Below are 15,227 nucleotides of genomic sequence, written 5' to 3' on the forward strand. Positions count from 1 at the left end.
GCACCTCCATCAGTTCAGATGCAGGCCAGGTGGTGTGGGCACGCTGTTGCATTCACGTGTCGCTGCCCGTGTGCGTGGGAGGCAGGGCCACGTCGCACAGGGAGGGGGCTGCCATGCTACCTGCGCCCACAGCCCCCTCCCCGCGGGGAGGATGTGCTTTTCAGGCAGCTGCCTGGCTTCCTTGCGAGCTGGGAGCGCGGGAGTGTGTTGCCAAGGCAATGGGGACCATCTTACTCATCCTCCTCGCTATTGTTATCCTGCCAGCCTGGAGGTGCCCGGGTGGGGAGAGGAGGAGGAGGAGGCAGCTGGCCAGGGAGGAAGGCTGGCTGCAGGGAGGGGAGGAGCTGCATGTCCCCCCCTTATCATCATCTCATGGGGGTAGGAGATGCTGATGGGTGAGGGGAGAGCAGAGTGCAGAGAAAGGGCAGGTAGGGTGCGAGCCGGCAGCCCTACGGCAAAGTCCTGGGCAGGGGGATAGAGGGATGGGGATAGACACGGTCCCCTCCTCTGCCAGGACCTGAGTCTACCCGTGGTGTCTCTCATCACGCTGTGCCCCTCTTGACCCCCTAATCCCCTGTGTGACAGCGTGCGGTGTAAACTCACAGCTACGTGGGATGTAAACCCATAGCTGCACCAGGCAGGGTGCACCTCACCTTGGTCCTGCTGCAAGGGGGGAAATGGGACAGTGAGCACAGAGCTGGGACCGGCACGGGGCACGGGGCACAGCCCGCTGGTGTGACAGCTCGTGGCCGTGCAAACGCCTGGCAGCCGTGAGTGCTGCTTTTGCATCGCGTGTGACAAAGCGGTTGCGGTGCAACAGCCGACACGAGGTGCTGTGTGCTCGGGGGTCCGGGAGCGGGGTCTGTGCTCTGCAGCACCGCTCGCCCACGTGTGTCACTGCTCACGCGTGTGCCACCCTGGCTTGGCGGGGTGCCTGGCGGTGGTGTGGGGGTGCCCCGGGGTTGCAAGGCTGCGCTCTTTATTTTGATATTCTTCCTCCCTATTTTTAGCATTCGGGGTTTTGTTCCAGCCTCGCTGTTTACTGGAAGGAGCATTTCCACCGCCAACCTCCCCTGTCTCCAGGCAACCAGGTGTGCCAGCTCCCACCGTGCTGGCGCCGACACCTCATCACCCTATAGATCTATAGGGCTGGGGGGGGGGGGGGGGGGGGCTTAATGTTAACCTCGAGGCAGAGGAGCCCTATCTCAGGGTTAACGTTAACCCTCCTGGCCCCAGACTCACAGCCCCATCTGCTGCAGAGACCTGTTGCACCACCCTCTCTGAAGAGGTCCCGGTGGCACCCAGGGGTGCTGGGATGGATGGGAGGTGGCCAGACTGGCACACGGCTGCGGGGTGCACCGTGGTGTCTGTTCCTCCCTCAGTCTCCACTGCCATGGAGGGACCACCGAGGTGGACTCGTGCTGACTGGGGCTCCACATGAGGTGATGGTGCCTCTGCCACCCCATTGCATGGCGACATGCGGGGGACTCACCGCGTGTCCCCATGTGTGGGGCAGTGCCATCTGCCAGCACGACATCCCAGCGGCAGAGGGGTGCTTGCCCTGCAGGGTTGCTGGGGGGCAGGCGGGGCCTCGGGGGGGGGGCTGTGAGCCCCGAGGCGATGCTCGCGGGCCGCCTTCCCCCCCGCAGCGCGAGCGGGAGTGCGTGGGAAGGAGTTAGACAAAGCCTGAGCCCGGGAGCAGAGGCAGCACTGCCGGGAGGGAGACGGGGACGTTCTCCCCTCCCCATCCTCCCCCCGGGCGAGGGCTGAGCAGGAGCCCTCCTCGTCCCCTCCGCGGCGGCAGAGGGGGACCAGCACGTCCCCGTCCCTCGGGCTGGCAGCCGCGGGGTGCAGCGGGCAGCGGGGCAGCGCCGGTGGCCCCGCGGTGATGCCCGGCGAGGAAGCGGACATCTCCGTCACCAGGTAGGAGGGGGACGGGCTCCGTGTCGCTGTCACCCCCACCCAAGGGACGGCACCACGGGGCTCGTGCCAAGGGCCGAGGGGCCGCCGGCCACGTGCCCCCCCGTACCCCGGTGTAGCACGTCCCGGGGGCGCTGGGTGCCTGTGCGGGACAAGAGCCATACCCGCACCCGGAGGCTGTGTTGGGGGTCTCTCGGGGAGAGGATCTCACGACCGGGAGATGGGGATGGGGGTGAGGTCCCCGGGCGGTGGGGTCCCCGGGCTGGGGACGGCGCCGGGGCGATGATGCCAAATTCCCCCTCCCCCCCCCCCGACAACCGGGCCCCCAACACCGCAGCGGGCGGTGCCGGTGCGGGGCGCGGACCGGGGGTGCCGCTGCGGGGGGAGCGGCCTGGGGCACGGTACCGCCCCCGCCGCCGCCGCCGCCCCACGCATGCTCCGCCACCGCCACCGCGCCGGAGCGGAGCGGAGCGGGACGCGATCGCGCCGGAGCCGCCGCCGCCGCCGCAGGTAATCGCGGCCCCGGGGCGCGCACGTGGCGGGGCTCCTCCGCTCCTTCCCGGAGCCCCCGGGGCGGTATCACCGGGACGGGAGCGGCCGCCGTCTCCCATCCTTTGGGGCTGCGGCGAGGGCGGCTTTGTTCGCGGCTCGGCCGGGGCGTGCCCACGCGTGTCCACGAGTGTGTGTGCCCGGAGCCATGTGCCGGCGGCTACGTGCCTGTGCCTGCAGGCGGGAGTGCGTGTGTGCGTGTGCCTGCGGGTGCGTACGCGCGTGTTGGTGTCTCTCTGCGTGCACACGCGTGTGCCCCGGGCAGGATGCTCTCAGGATGGGTTCGGGGCGGCCGGCAGCCGCGTGGCCCCGCGGGGAGGTGTCACGGGTGGCACTGCGGAGCTCCGTGGGGAGAAAGGCGCGGGGGGCCGGGAATCGTTTGGAGCCGCTTGTGTGACACCGGCTTGTGTCCCCCGTGCCACGTGGCCTCGCGCGGGAGTGGGTGCTCTGTGCAGGGCAAGTGTGCACGGTGCCCAGCTGGCACCCCCTGCCCTGCCTGGCAGAGCCCCCAGTGTGCTGTGCAGCCTCTGGCCCCTCCGCTCACTGCTGCCCGCAGGCCAGTGGTTGCCCTGGGCTGGGTACCTTCGTGCATGGCCCTGATGGGCGCTCTGTGCTGAGCTTCCCCGGGGCTCTGCTGGACACCACAGGTTGCCCTCCAACTGTTCTCCATCTGCAGGGTCTCCAGGCCACGGCCCCGTGGCCCCGGCAGCCAGAGCAGCTCCTGAATCCCACACGTGGCTCGGTCACACCAGGGAACGGCAGTTTTTGTGGTAGGTGGCTGACACCGTCCTTCCCTTGCTGAGGTGGGTGCTGTGCTGGGGCACTCTGGGCGCAGCCAGACTTGTTGTCACCTGTGGCATGGCAAGAAGCAGTTGGTGACTGACGATGCCCAGCTTACCACCCTGTCGCCTCTCTTGCAGGACTAGCATGGGAGAAGACTTTCCCGGGCATGGGCAGCACTAGGGAGCCTGAGGCCCTGCAGCTGCTGAGCCGAGAGGCCGAGGACGCCTGTGAGCCCGGTTCCAGCTCCTCGGGCTGCCCGCCAGTGGGTGAGCGCTTGCCCAGCTCTGGCTGCACCGCGGACGGCCGTGCCATGAGGACCTGCTGCGTGTCCGAGCCCGAGGCCTTGGGCACTGTGGAGAAGGTGCCGGTGCCAACAGGACCGGGGAGCTGCGGGGCACCCGGTGGCACTGCCCCTGCCTGCGGTCCTACGGAGCCAGGGGGCACCCAGAAGGAGAAGGCCACCCCCGTGCCCCCCCTGCCTGAGCCCTGCCTCAAGGCACCCAACAAGGACGTGGGCAGCGTGCCGGCTCCGGCCAAGCACGTGGCATTCCTGGAGCCGTCGGCGGGAGCTGAGCTGCCCTCCCCAATGCCAAGCCAGGAGCAGCCTGGCACAGGGGGCACCGAGAACCCCGAGCAGTCCCAGGGAGTTGGGGAGCAGGGCAGAGCTGACAGGAGCACCGAGAGCACCCAGCAGCCCCGGACTGCCAAGCTGCTCTGCGGGTCGTACTCATTCGAGGTGACACCCCCGCAGGATGCCGGCGTGCAGGACACGGGGACACAAGTGGACAGCCGTGCATCCCTGGTGTCGGTGGCACTGAGCCCCATGAGCCCTCCGGGTGGAGCTGCCGCCTTCACCTTCCCCAAGAGAGAGCTGGGCTCTGCCCCGCGCCCGGAGCCCTCCAAGAAGGACGCGGAGATGCAGGTGTCCATGCCTGTGGAGACGCGCTCGGTGGCTACCGGGCCCATGACGCCAGTGGCCAAGTCCCCGCAGGCCTCGTACCCCGAGGTGCACGTGAAGGGGGTGGCGGAGGAGGCTCCGGAGCCCATCCGGGAGGTGAGCTGGGACGAGAAGGGGATGACGTGGGAGGTGTACGGGGCCTCCATGGAGGTGGAGGTGCTGGGCATGGCCATCCAGAAGCACCTGGAGAAGCAGATCGAGGAGCACGGGCGGCAGGCAGTGGCCACCCCGCAGAGCACCCGCGCCAGCTCCGTCAAAGGGGCTCCCCGCAAAGGCGAGCCCAAGAGGCAGCCCAGCGTCTTCCGGGCTCTGCTGCAAAACGTCCGGCGGCCGCGGTGCTGCTCCCGCGCCGGCCCCGCCGTGGAGTGAGCTACTGCCCACCCCAGTGGGACGGAGGGGCCGCGGGGGAGTGTCCCTGCCCTGCGTCCCGAGACGCCCGCTGCCAGCATGCAGCGCTCCAGGCGGGTGGTGATGGAGTGCTGCAGGTGGGGACGGGGCGTCTCCTCTGCTGGGGTCCCCCCAGCCCTGGGACACGAGATGGGTGCCACCTCTCTGTGCGAGGGGCGGGGGCCTGGCCGTGGCTTAGAGCTGGGCTCGTGGGCGGCAGCAGTGACGACAGCCCCTGGCTGCCCACCCCGCTCCTGTTCTTGCCACACCGGCATCGCGTCCCACTGCCGTGCCCAGCGGAGGGGCTGTGGGGCTGGAGCACGTCTGCTCGGGGCCATCAGCTGCTTGTCCCCGTCACTGCAGCTGGAGGCATTTGGGGAGGTTGTCCCCGTGGTCCCCAGCCCTCCCTGGCTGCAGTTAAAGCGTGGGGAACATCCTTGTCCCGGTGGTGGGGAAGGAGCCGTGCTGCCTCCCAGCCGTGCTGCTGTGAGCAGCACGCAGAGCCCCCAGGCTGTCCCTCTGTGGGTCCCCCAGCCTTGCTCGCTGCTCCCCGTGGGGCCGCGCCAGCTGCAAAGTGCTGCCACTTTTTACCGCTGGGATTTTGCAGGGGCGGGAGGGAGGGGGGGGGGGGGCTTTTCTTGAACCGTGTTTGCATTTTTGGAGCTTTTTAAGAGAGACTTTCAGCCGTCGGCCACCTCCTCCCCAGCAGCCTGCAGGGCTGCAGCTCTTTCAAAACACTGTCCCTCTATCCTCGCCCTGCTGGGCAGCACCAGGAGCAAAGTCGGTGTGCTGGGGGGGTGAGCAACCCTCTGCCAGCAGCACCTCAGTGTCAGTGCCAAACTTGTGCCCCACATCTTGCCCCCCCCCCACCATCCTGACCCACTGCCCAGGCCCCAGGAGCACCTGAGCTGCCGGAGGCTGCAAAAATCGGGGTGCTCAGGATCCCCTGGCCTGCCAGTCCCCTCCGGCACTATGGCTTCATCCCCAACTTTCTTTGTTTTCCTCTTTGTTTGTTTTTTTTTGGGGGTGGGGGGAGGAAAGGGGTGGGAGAACTACACTTGTCAGTTTGGGTGTTGGGTAATAAAACATTGCAGAAAGCTCTGCGCAGCGCTGCCAGCACCTCTCGGTGGGGATATGTGGGGTGACAGACGGCGGGGTGGCACACAGCCCTGCGGTGACACCGAAGCCCTCCAGCCTGACCTCAACCCACCGCCTCCTTCCAGGAGAGGGGACCCCCTGGGTCCAGCGCCGAGGGGTTGGTGGCCATGGGGCACTGTCACCACGTGAGATGGGTTTATTGCTGGGATTGAACACGACATCGCCAGAGCAGCTGCCCGAGTCCCGCTCCGGCCCCTCTGCGCCCCGTATGCTGCTCACAGGTCGGTGGTGTTGAAGGCAGTGTTGATGTAGGCCATTTTGGGGGGCTCCTTCATGTTCAGGGCGGCTGCCAGCACTTCGTCCTCGGTGGAGTCTGTGGGATGTGGGCTCCCTCGCTGTGAGAAAGCACAGTCAGGGGGGTGGGGATAGGGACACCCCATCCACCCCCAGAGCTGGGATGGAGAGAAAGGGACGCGAGGGTCCAGCAGTCTGTGCGCCACAGCAGAATGGGGCTGGGCGGAGGGGAGCGGGATGCCCTGCCTCCTACCTTGGCCTTGAAGTTGTCCTCCTTGGGCGAATCCACCTTGTTTTCATCCAGGGAATTGATGCTGCGGAAAGGGAAGGGTTAAGGGGTGGTGGTAGCATGGGGACACAGGGTAGCAGCCCTGTGGCCTTTGGGGCTGCCTGTAGAACTCACCTGGCCAGAGAACTGGTTTCTTCATGGAAGCCCAGGTCATGGGATGGGTCCAGCGAGAGGTTCAGCATGGGGTTGGCCCTAGCCAGGGGTGGGTGGCAATGAGTGATGGTCCCCTAGGGTCAGCCATGTGGGAGCAACATGGGGACAGGCACAGGGAGCCTGTGCTCACCTCTCAGCGTTGTACTTGTTGGTGCCGGGGATGCCCGCTCCCTGCACCACAGCCGGGCTCAGCGTTGTGGCCGCCTTGAGAGCCTTCATCGCACTCAGCTTCCTCTTGTAGCTGCGGGGATGGGGATGGTGAGCGGGGATGTGGGGACAAGGGGGATGTGGGGACACGGGGTGGGTGCACGGTACCTCCTGATGGTCAGCACCAAGGCCAGGATCGCGATGAGGATGAAGAGGACCAGGAACGCTGCCAGCCCCGCGATGACGCCGATCATCTCCTTCTCCTTGCTGGGCTCTGTCACCTCAGCGGGGCCCTAGCACACGGTGGGGCTGAGGGTACTGTGTAGGCACGGGGATCCCCAAGGAACCGCATGGGGCTGGTGCCTTGTCCCTGCACCCCTTGCCCATCCCCACTCACAATGACGGCCAGGCCCAGGTTCATTAGGTTGGCCAGGACCAGTGGGTCGCTATGGATGAACCTGCCAAGGGAAGAGAAGCAGGATGAGCAATGGGGTGAGCAGCAGTGCTGTCACACAGCTCCCTCCCCAGCACACACAGGCTCAGCTGGTTGACGTCCAGTGCTGTGCCATTGCTGTAGACGAAGTACACCTCCATCACCGACTTGGCTTTCACCCTGCAGGGACAGGAGGAGGGGGTGAGTGGGCTGTGGGGCATGGTGCCCTCCCCATGGCCAATGCCATCGCCGCACCCCTGCTCACTGAGTGGCACGGCTGTCATCATAGCTCCGGATGGCTGCCACATAGACCCCTGCCTTAGTGGCGCTGGTCAGGGCCCTGCAATGGGGATATGGGTGAGGTATGTGTATGGGGGGCAGCAGGACCTGCAGCCCCAGCCCCTGCCAGGCCCCCATACAATCTGATGCTTTCCAAATTGCTCTGCACTTCGTCCACTGTTGTCACAAACTGGAGGTGAATGCGATAGCTCTGGTCCACTGTGAAGATCTGTGTGGGGACAGCAGAGTGAGAGGGGCTCAGCAGAGCGTGGGGCATCCCCAGAGAGGGGATGGGGTGACACTCACAATGAGAGTGGTCTGTGTCGCCTGCTGCGGTGCCGCGCTGTCCCGAGCCTCTACAGTCACCTGGTACTGCCCCTTCAGCGAGCTGTCCAGGTTGCTGGCCACCCTGAGGGGATGGGAACATCAGCATCCCATGGGGCTGTGTCTTCCGAGAGCCCCATCCTCCCAGCACACTCAGGTCCCTGTGATGGGGACCGAGGAGCTGGGGACGCCCTCCCTCCATCCCTTGCCTGTGCCCCTGCCACGTGGCAGAGGAGCCGAGCTGGGCTCAGCCCACACCACGCAACCCCCAGCCCAGCCCGGCCCCATGGCATTACTGGATGCTCCCGATGTAGCTGTCCTGGTCAGCCGAGGTCACCACCTTGAAGAGGTTCTCAAAGGGCCGCTTCACCCCATCTTCCTGCACGAGCACCACGCTGATGATGTTGAAAAAGACGGTTCCTTCCAGCCCCGAGTCGGCGTCCGTGGCCTGCAGGGACAAAGTGTGTCAGCAGCATGGGTGGGCAGGGATGGGTGAGCCCAGCTCCCCAGAAGCGTGCACAGCTCCTCACCTTCACAGTAGCCACTTGCAGGTCCACAGGAGAGATTTCGGGGACGACGACTGTAGGGACAGACAGTGCAGCTGTGGTGCTTTGCAGCTAAATGTGCTGCAGACCCCATGCCCTGCATGCCCCATGGCTCAGGAGCGCAGGTGCAGCCCTGAGCTCTTCCCCAGCTCTTCATGGGGAGCAGTGGGTTGTCCCAGCCCAGACACTACACTGCTCACAGCCCTCTGCTGCCTGGGGAGCTGGGCAGAGCCACGTAGCAAAGAGCAGCTCATGGATGCTGTATCCTAAGCCCTTCTGCTCACCAAAGGTCCCAGAGACGGGCAGGAAGACCGGCGCGTTGTCGTTAATGTCTATGATCCGGATCTGCAGGGTTTCTGCCAAAGCCACAAACACAGAGCACTGGTCAGCCCTGCTCTGTGTCCTCTGGGACCCACATTCCCCCAGAAGGCCCAGATCCCTGTGGCAGAGACCAAAGGACTGGGGACGCCTTCCCACCAACCCAAAGGGACCAAAGAGCTGGGGACAGCCTCCCTCCATCCCAAAGAGGCGCTCCTCTGGGGAAGCAGGAGCTCCGGGTCCCATCTTCCTCCCTGCCCTGCTCATGGTGGACACAGGGTGCAGGTTCTGCCTGTACCGTTCTGGCTGTATTGGTTGCCTTTCTGGGTGTAGAGGTCTTCAACCCGCATGGTCAGCTGGACCACGTCACACAGCTCGTAGTCAATGTCGAAGCTGTTGGCCAGCACCGAGCCATTGGGCAGCAGAACAAACCAGTCCCAGCACACCTCCCCAGCACTGCTGCCACCCTTATAGCAGGCAACTGACAGCTCCTCGAAGACCAGCGAGTGGTTGGTGTCCCGGTCAGAGGCAAACACGGTGTGAACCAGATCCTGCTGCGTGCCATTCTCGCGCACGCTCACACCCTCCAGTGAGGATGGCACGATGGTGGGTGGCTCATCGTTGACATCGAGGATGTTGACCAGCACCGAGACGTTGGCGATGTTCCCTGCATTGTCTGCAGCCGTGTTCTCCGCCAGCACCACCAAGGAGAACAACTTTTCCTGCATGGCCTCATAGTCCACGGATACGCCGGGGTTGAGGGAGAGCCGCCCGCTGTAGTTGCCCGGCCCCAGGCGGGACGAGCTGATCAAGAAGGTGCTGGAGCCAGTGCTCTTCTCCAGCTGGAAGGAGATGCGGGAGTTGATCTCCGTCCGGTCAGCATCTGTGGCCATGACGTCCCCCACGAAGGACCCTGCAGGGGAGGCAGACTCTCAGTGTCCGTCTGTCTGACCCCAGGTGCTGTTTGTCCCACAGCCTGGCCACCCTCCTCATACCGTCAGAGCTTTCGAAGATGGAGAACTCATAGGACTGTTGGAGGAACACGGGCGTGTTGTCATTCACATCCTGCAGGAGATGATAGTGTCACCATACTGGAGATAGGGGTCTGGCACGGAGCAGGGAACAGGAGCACGGACGCCCGCTCCCTGCTCCAACTGTGGCACACGGGGACACGGTGCCACCTCTGCATCTGGCCTGGCTGTGCCCAGTGCTCACCGCCACAGTGATGGTGACGTTCACCATCGTGCTGAGCTGTGGCACCCCATGGTCGTACACCTCCACTGTCACCACCATCTGCCCCGCCTCATCATCCACGGCCTCACGGTCCAGCGGCTCAATGTTGTGCAACTCTCCGGTGGTCTGGCTGATGGTGAAGTTGTTGCTGTACAGCCCTGGCACGATTTTGAAGCCCAGCTCACTGTTGGGAGTGCCTTCCTCATCATTGTCGATGGCCTAGAAAGCGAGCAGCAGGGGGATGGAATGGGGTTGTTTGCAGCCCAGGACAAACCCTGACTCCACTGCTCGTGGTGCCCACCCTGATCTGTGTGCTGACGTTCTGCCCCTCTTCCACGGAGATGAAGTAGGAGCCAATGATGATGGGCTCATTGTCATTCTTATCCAGCACGGTGATCTCCAGCAGCGTGGTGCCCATCATGTTACCCCCATCCTTGGCTTGCAGGTTGGCGTAGTACACAGGGCGCATCTCCCGGTCCAGAAGAGACCCATTCCTCACCAGCACTGCCCCGCTCGTGGCATTCACCATGAAGATTTCCTGGCTGCAGCACACACAAACCCATTACTGGGGCTCCAGCCCAGGGCAGGTGGCACCCACAGCCCCCCAGCAGCTTTGCCCCACATACATGCTCTCTGGGAGCAGCTGGTAGGTGATTTGGCCACTAGCACCGCTATCTGGATCGTAAGCCTAAAAGAGAGCAGGAAGCATCAGGAGAGCCTGCTTCATTGATGAAGGTGAGGCACTGGGTGTGGGCACTGAGCACCCCAAAAAGTGGCCCCAAGGGTCACACCGGTGTGACTGCCCAGGGGACATGAGCTGTGCTCTGCCCTGACCGTAATGTTGGTGGCAATGATGGTGCCATCGGGGCTGTTCTCCATCACCCTCAGGTTGTAGGTGCTCTGTGGGAACTCGGGGATGTGGTCATTGGTGTCGATGAGGTCAATGGTCACGGTGGCTGTGGAGCAACAGTCTGTGGGGTTCCCCGTGTCATTAGCAATGAGCTGTGGGGTGAAGTGACAGTGTCTCACATGGGTCCCCAAGTAGAAAGAACTGTCACATCTGGCCCAGCTCCTCTGAACCAAACAAGCTGTTCTCTGCTCTTGTCCTTGCAGGGGAAGGGTTGTGTCCCCAGGCACGTGGGGAGGAGGGACCCACCTGCACCACCATGACATGGGTTATCTCATAATCCACAGCTGACGGGTTTTGCACGAGGATCTGCACCTCCCCTGTGCCCACGATTCTCGTGGGGGAGACAGTGAAGGCGCTGGCACTCGTGCCCTGCAGGTACAGCTCAAAAGTGCCATTGGTGCCCTGTTGGGGAGATGGACATGGGATGAGGGTGGTGGAGCGGTGGGACAGCAGCACAGCCCCAGGGACGGGCTCTCACCTTGTCTGGGTCACGTGCGACAATGCTGAGGTTGGACACAGGCACTTTGGAGGAGGAGTGCTCGATGATGCTCCCCGTGAAGTTGCTCTGGGTGTGGATGAAGTTGCAGTTGGAGGAGCACTGGTAGAACTGAGGCTTGTTGTCATTGACGTCAGTCACCAACACTGTCACCAGCGTGCTGGCCTGGGCCACGTTGCCGTAGATGTCCAGGTTGCTCTCACGCGCCTGTGTGGGCAGAGGAGTGGGTCAGGCCATGCAGGGCGAGTAAAAGAACGGGGGTCTCATGATGTCCACTCACCAGGACCTCCAGCAGCACCTCCTCGCTCGGCAGCTGCTCGCGGTCCAGCACCTGGCTGACAGTGATGGTGCCCGTTGTGTCGTTGATGGCAAAGGGGACACTGGCATCTAGAGGACAACAGGGGCCAGGTTCAGTCATGGGGAGAGCTGTTGGCTGCTGGAGCCCAGATGCAATCCCCTGGGTGCCCACCCCACTCTGTGCCCCCTTGCTCACTGGTGAAGCTGTAGGAGATCTTATCGTTCACTCCTGTGTCTCTGTCCATGGCCGTGACGGTCAGCACTGTAGTGCCCTGTGGGGACACAGCCATCAGGGCACAGCCCGAGGACACCTCCAGCCCCACGGCAGTGGGTCAGGCTGCTCACCACTGGGCAGTCCTCGGGCACAGAGCCGGAGTAGGGCTCGTTGAGGAACCGCGGGTCCAGGTTGGGCACATCGATGACAGTGATGGACAGGTAGGTGGTGCTGCTCTGGATGACCGTCTCGTTGCGCAGCAGCCCTCCACCATCCTGGGGCACAGCACCCATTAGTCCCATATCGCCCTTCCCCACCACTCGACACCCACTGACCCCACCTGGGCGAGATGTCCCCTACCTGGGCAAGGATCTTCAGCTGGAAGAAGGTGTTCATGGTGTAGTCCAGCGAGTTGTTCAGCACCACGCTCCCACTGGACAGGATGTAGAAGAGCCGGTGGTTCTTTGTGGTGTCTGGGATCACCTGGGCAGGGAACACTGCCACACGTCACCAGACCTGGCCCATGGGGAGTCCCCACCAGACAGAGCTGCGGTGCTTACCTCCTGGATGCTATAGCTGACTCTGGCAGCAGTCCCAGTGTCAGAGTCGTTGGCAAACACGGTGTAGATGACGCTGCCCACTGTCGTGTTCTGGGTGCGCAGAGAGGCAGTGGTGGCATTGCATGGGGCAGCAGGGTTAGGGTGCTGAGCCCGGCCCCTCCCAACCCCATCTGGGGCTCAGGTCTCCCCATGAGCAGGGGTTGCAGTCCCACTTCCTGTCTGCACCCTGAGCCAGCTTTGCCCTGTCCCTGGCTGAGCAGCTCCATGGGCACTCCCTGGTGAGGGCAGAGTCCCAGCACACACCAGCCCCACTGGCACTGATGTGTCTGCCAGGAATACCATCACCACACACTGCAACCACACGCCCAGGCACAACGTCACTGCATGCTGTCACCACACATTATTACTGCCAGGCACACCCATGCCATGGGAACCACCCTCCCACAGGGCCGCCAGGTCCCACGAAGGTACCTCGAGGACAGAGGTTTCATAGGGCAGGTTCTGGAAGACTGGTGCGTTGTCGTTACGGTCCTCCACGATGATGGGGAGGCGCCTGGAGACCTATGGGGAGAGCTTGGATGAGGGACAAGGAGCTGGCCAGCACTGCCCCCTGGGCAAAACCCCACTGAGCATCACAGTCAGCCCTGCCGAGACCCCGCTGAGACCCCACTGCAATCCCTGTTCCCACCACTCACCGCTTCATTGATCCCGTCAGACACTGTGACGAGGATGGTGAGCCTGGCCTGGGACTGGGGAGAGAAAGCAGAGCTCAGTCAGGGCACACAGAGCTCGGCCTCAGTCTGAGGGCTCTGCCATCCATCCCCATGGCCCCATCAGTCAGTCTCTGCCCTCACCTCGCGGTCCAGCAGGTTCCTCAGTGTCACCACACCTGTCTGTGCATTAGCAGTAAAGTAGAAGGAATCTGACCCAGAGATGCTGTAGGTGATTGTGTCCCCATCTATGTCATAGGCCATCAGCTGGAAAGCAAACTCGCCTGGGGAAAAAGGGATAAGGGCAGCATCAGCCCCAGACTCTCCCCCCATCCCCAGCTGCTTCCCTGCAGCCGCCCCTCACCTATCTGCAGATCCTCGGCCACATACACGATGGTCATGTTGAAGATGGGAGCTGTGTTGCCCGAAGCTGCAGGGAGAGAGTGAGCTGAGTGCAGGGGATCTCCCACTCCTCACCCCACATCTCCCACTCCTCACCCTCCCCTGTGGTGCCATCCCCACCGCCCAGCCCACAGTGCCACTTCTGGGGGTCATGGCTGCCCCCAGGGAAATGAGATGGAGCTGAAAGCGTCTCTGATGCTTCCCCGCAACCCAGGCCTGCGCCAAGCAAAGTCCTCACCTGCTGCCAGGAGGAAGGGGAGCAGCAGCAGCGGGTGCCATGCCATCCTGCTCAGAGTCTGCGGAACACAGAAGAGAAACTGGGGCATGTCCCGAGAACCCCACTGTGCCCACTGGGAGAGCCTGGGATGGGACTGCGCTGCCCAGGGGAATAGGTCCCGTGGGGACACAGTGGGGAGACGGGGTTGGTCTTTAGGTTCTGGTGACCCCAGGAGCATCTGGGGACCCCAGGACCTGCTCCTGAGCACGACTGGAGGCCTCATCACTCCAGACCACCACGAGCCCCACAGGAAAGCCCCAGAGTGAGCTGTGACACCCCACAGCACCCCCCCCTCTTATATCACAGTCTATAGGCAGCCCCACAGCTCACCCCCTCCAACAGACATTCCCCCACCCCAAGCCCAGACTGCGGTGCCCAAGGGGGGACTGGGGCTGTGCTGGGATCCCTTACCTGCAGCCACCTCGCCGGGATGCTGCCGGCAGCTCCGCTGCGCTTGCACCCTGGCAGCACTGCAGAACTTTGACTCCTGAAGTAACCAAGTTCATCAATGATTAACTGCAATTAAGGGGTGAGAAATTGCTTTCCCCTTTCCCCATTCTCCTCCCTGTTTCTCAACACCCAGTTCTGGCTCAGCCCAGTGACTGCTCATCAGCTCCAGCCCCCCATGCTGGGGGCCATCCCCATGACTCATCCCAACCCACACCCTGAGGACTCTGCTTGTGGGGCTGCAGGGAGACCCCAAACCCGGGGGACTGGGGAGGGGCTGAGGAACTGCCTGGCATTCCCTGGGCTGGGGGCAGCGAGGTCTCACCAGGACACAGGTGGGCACCGACCCAACGCAGCTGCCAATGGGGCCCTGTGCATCCCCTGCTGTGAGGTTCCCTCCCTTGGGGCCGGGGGGGGCAGAAGGCTCAGCTCTGCCTCCCTGACCTACTTCGTCCCCACTGGGGACAAGGGTGGATTGTGTGGCTCTGCTCATGCGGAAGAGGCCTGGGATGTGAGTGTGGGGGGGCACAGACACAGCCCGTCCTGGCTCTCTCTGCAGGACCTCCTGCCTGGCCCTCTTCACCCCAATGCACCGGGGAGGATCTGAGGGGTCTGGGTGCCCGCACAGCTCTGCACACCCCAGGATGCCCAGCCTGCTGCAAGGCCCTGCTCCACCCCATGCCAAGGGCCAAGACTGGGATGAAACTCACGAGGGCTGTTCCAGGATAGCCCCTAGTGCTGGATGGTTGCTCTGCCCTCAGATCCCCCGGAGTCCCTCAGGGCTGGTGCAGGACATCCCACTGCAAAACCTCCTGGACTGCCCCGGGACACTCCCAAACCTTCCAAGGGTTGGCCTGGGGCGTTCCCAGCGCCTCCATCCCCATCCCTACCCAGATCCCCATCCTATCCCCAACTCCATCCCTGTCCCCTGCCCCGAAACAGTCACCGTCACCAGCCCTCAATCCACCCCCGTTCCCGTTTCCGTCTCCATCCCTCTCCCCATCCCTGTCTCCGTTCCGATCCCCATCTCTCTCCCCGTTCCCGTTCCCATCGCTATTCCCATCTCCGTCCATCTCCATTCCCTCCCCCGCCCCTCTCCCCGTTCCTCGCTGTGCGCCGCCGCTCGGAGCATTACGGCGCGCACACCCCGCAGCGCGTTTGTGCCGCGCCGCTTTTGGGCGCAGTACGGCGGCGGGGCCGGAGC

General features: G+C 63.8%; 2 protein-coding genes and 1 non-coding gene across 3 annotated transcripts; 1 reads left to right on the forward strand and 2 right to left on the reverse strand.

The window, feature by feature from the left end:
- The first annotated feature begins 2,202 nt into the window (after window positions 1–2,202).
- On the forward strand, window positions 2,203–5,703 carry GPRIN1 (G protein regulated inducer of neurite outgrowth 1). Its single transcript, XM_015293829.4, has 3 exons — window positions 2,203–2,430; window positions 3,146–3,239; window positions 3,390–5,703. Exons 1-3 carry the CDS (start codon window positions 2,203–2,205, stop codon window positions 4,577–4,579), a joined length of 1,512 nt encoding a protein of 503 aa, XP_015149315.3. The 3' UTR covers window positions 4,580–5,703.
- A 165-nt stretch (window positions 5,704–5,868) lies between these two features.
- Window positions 5,869–14,426, reverse strand: CDHR2 (cadherin related family member 2). Its single transcript, XM_015293880.4, has 33 exons — window positions 14,349–14,426; window positions 13,988–14,063; window positions 13,538–13,595; window positions 13,262–13,327; window positions 13,042–13,181; window positions 12,883–12,936; window positions 12,659–12,748; window positions 12,188–12,277; window positions 11,988–12,110; window positions 11,759–11,902; window positions 11,610–11,685; window positions 11,397–11,503; window positions 11,099–11,323; window positions 10,867–11,022; window positions 10,545–10,712; window positions 10,337–10,398; window positions 10,012–10,252; window positions 9,693–9,929; window positions 9,473–9,542; window positions 8,776–9,390; window positions 8,444–8,515; window positions 8,145–8,194; window positions 7,911–8,062; window positions 7,597–7,699; window positions 7,431–7,519; window positions 7,277–7,351; window positions 7,114–7,191; window positions 6,976–7,036; window positions 6,747–6,871; window positions 6,562–6,672; window positions 6,393–6,470; window positions 6,243–6,303; window positions 5,869–6,090 (listed from the first exon to the last, which is right to left on the reverse strand). Exons 1-33 carry the CDS (start codon window positions 14,399–14,401, stop codon window positions 5,971–5,973), a joined length of 4,026 nt encoding a protein of 1,341 aa, XP_015149366.3. The 5' UTR covers window positions 14,402–14,426; the 3' UTR covers window positions 5,869–5,970.
- Window positions 12,944–13,004, reverse strand: MIR7460 (microRNA 7460). The gene has a single exon (NR_105628.1). It is a non-coding gene; the product is annotated as a microRNA 7460 (primary transcript).
- Window positions 14,427–15,227: the final 801 nt, after the last annotated feature.

This window comes from Gallus gallus, chromosome 13 (assembly GCF_016699485.2).
Source record: "Gallus gallus isolate bGalGal1 chromosome 13, bGalGal1.mat.broiler.GRCg7b, whole genome shotgun sequence".
NCBI lineage: Eukaryota > Metazoa > Chordata > Aves > Galliformes > Phasianidae > Gallus > Gallus gallus.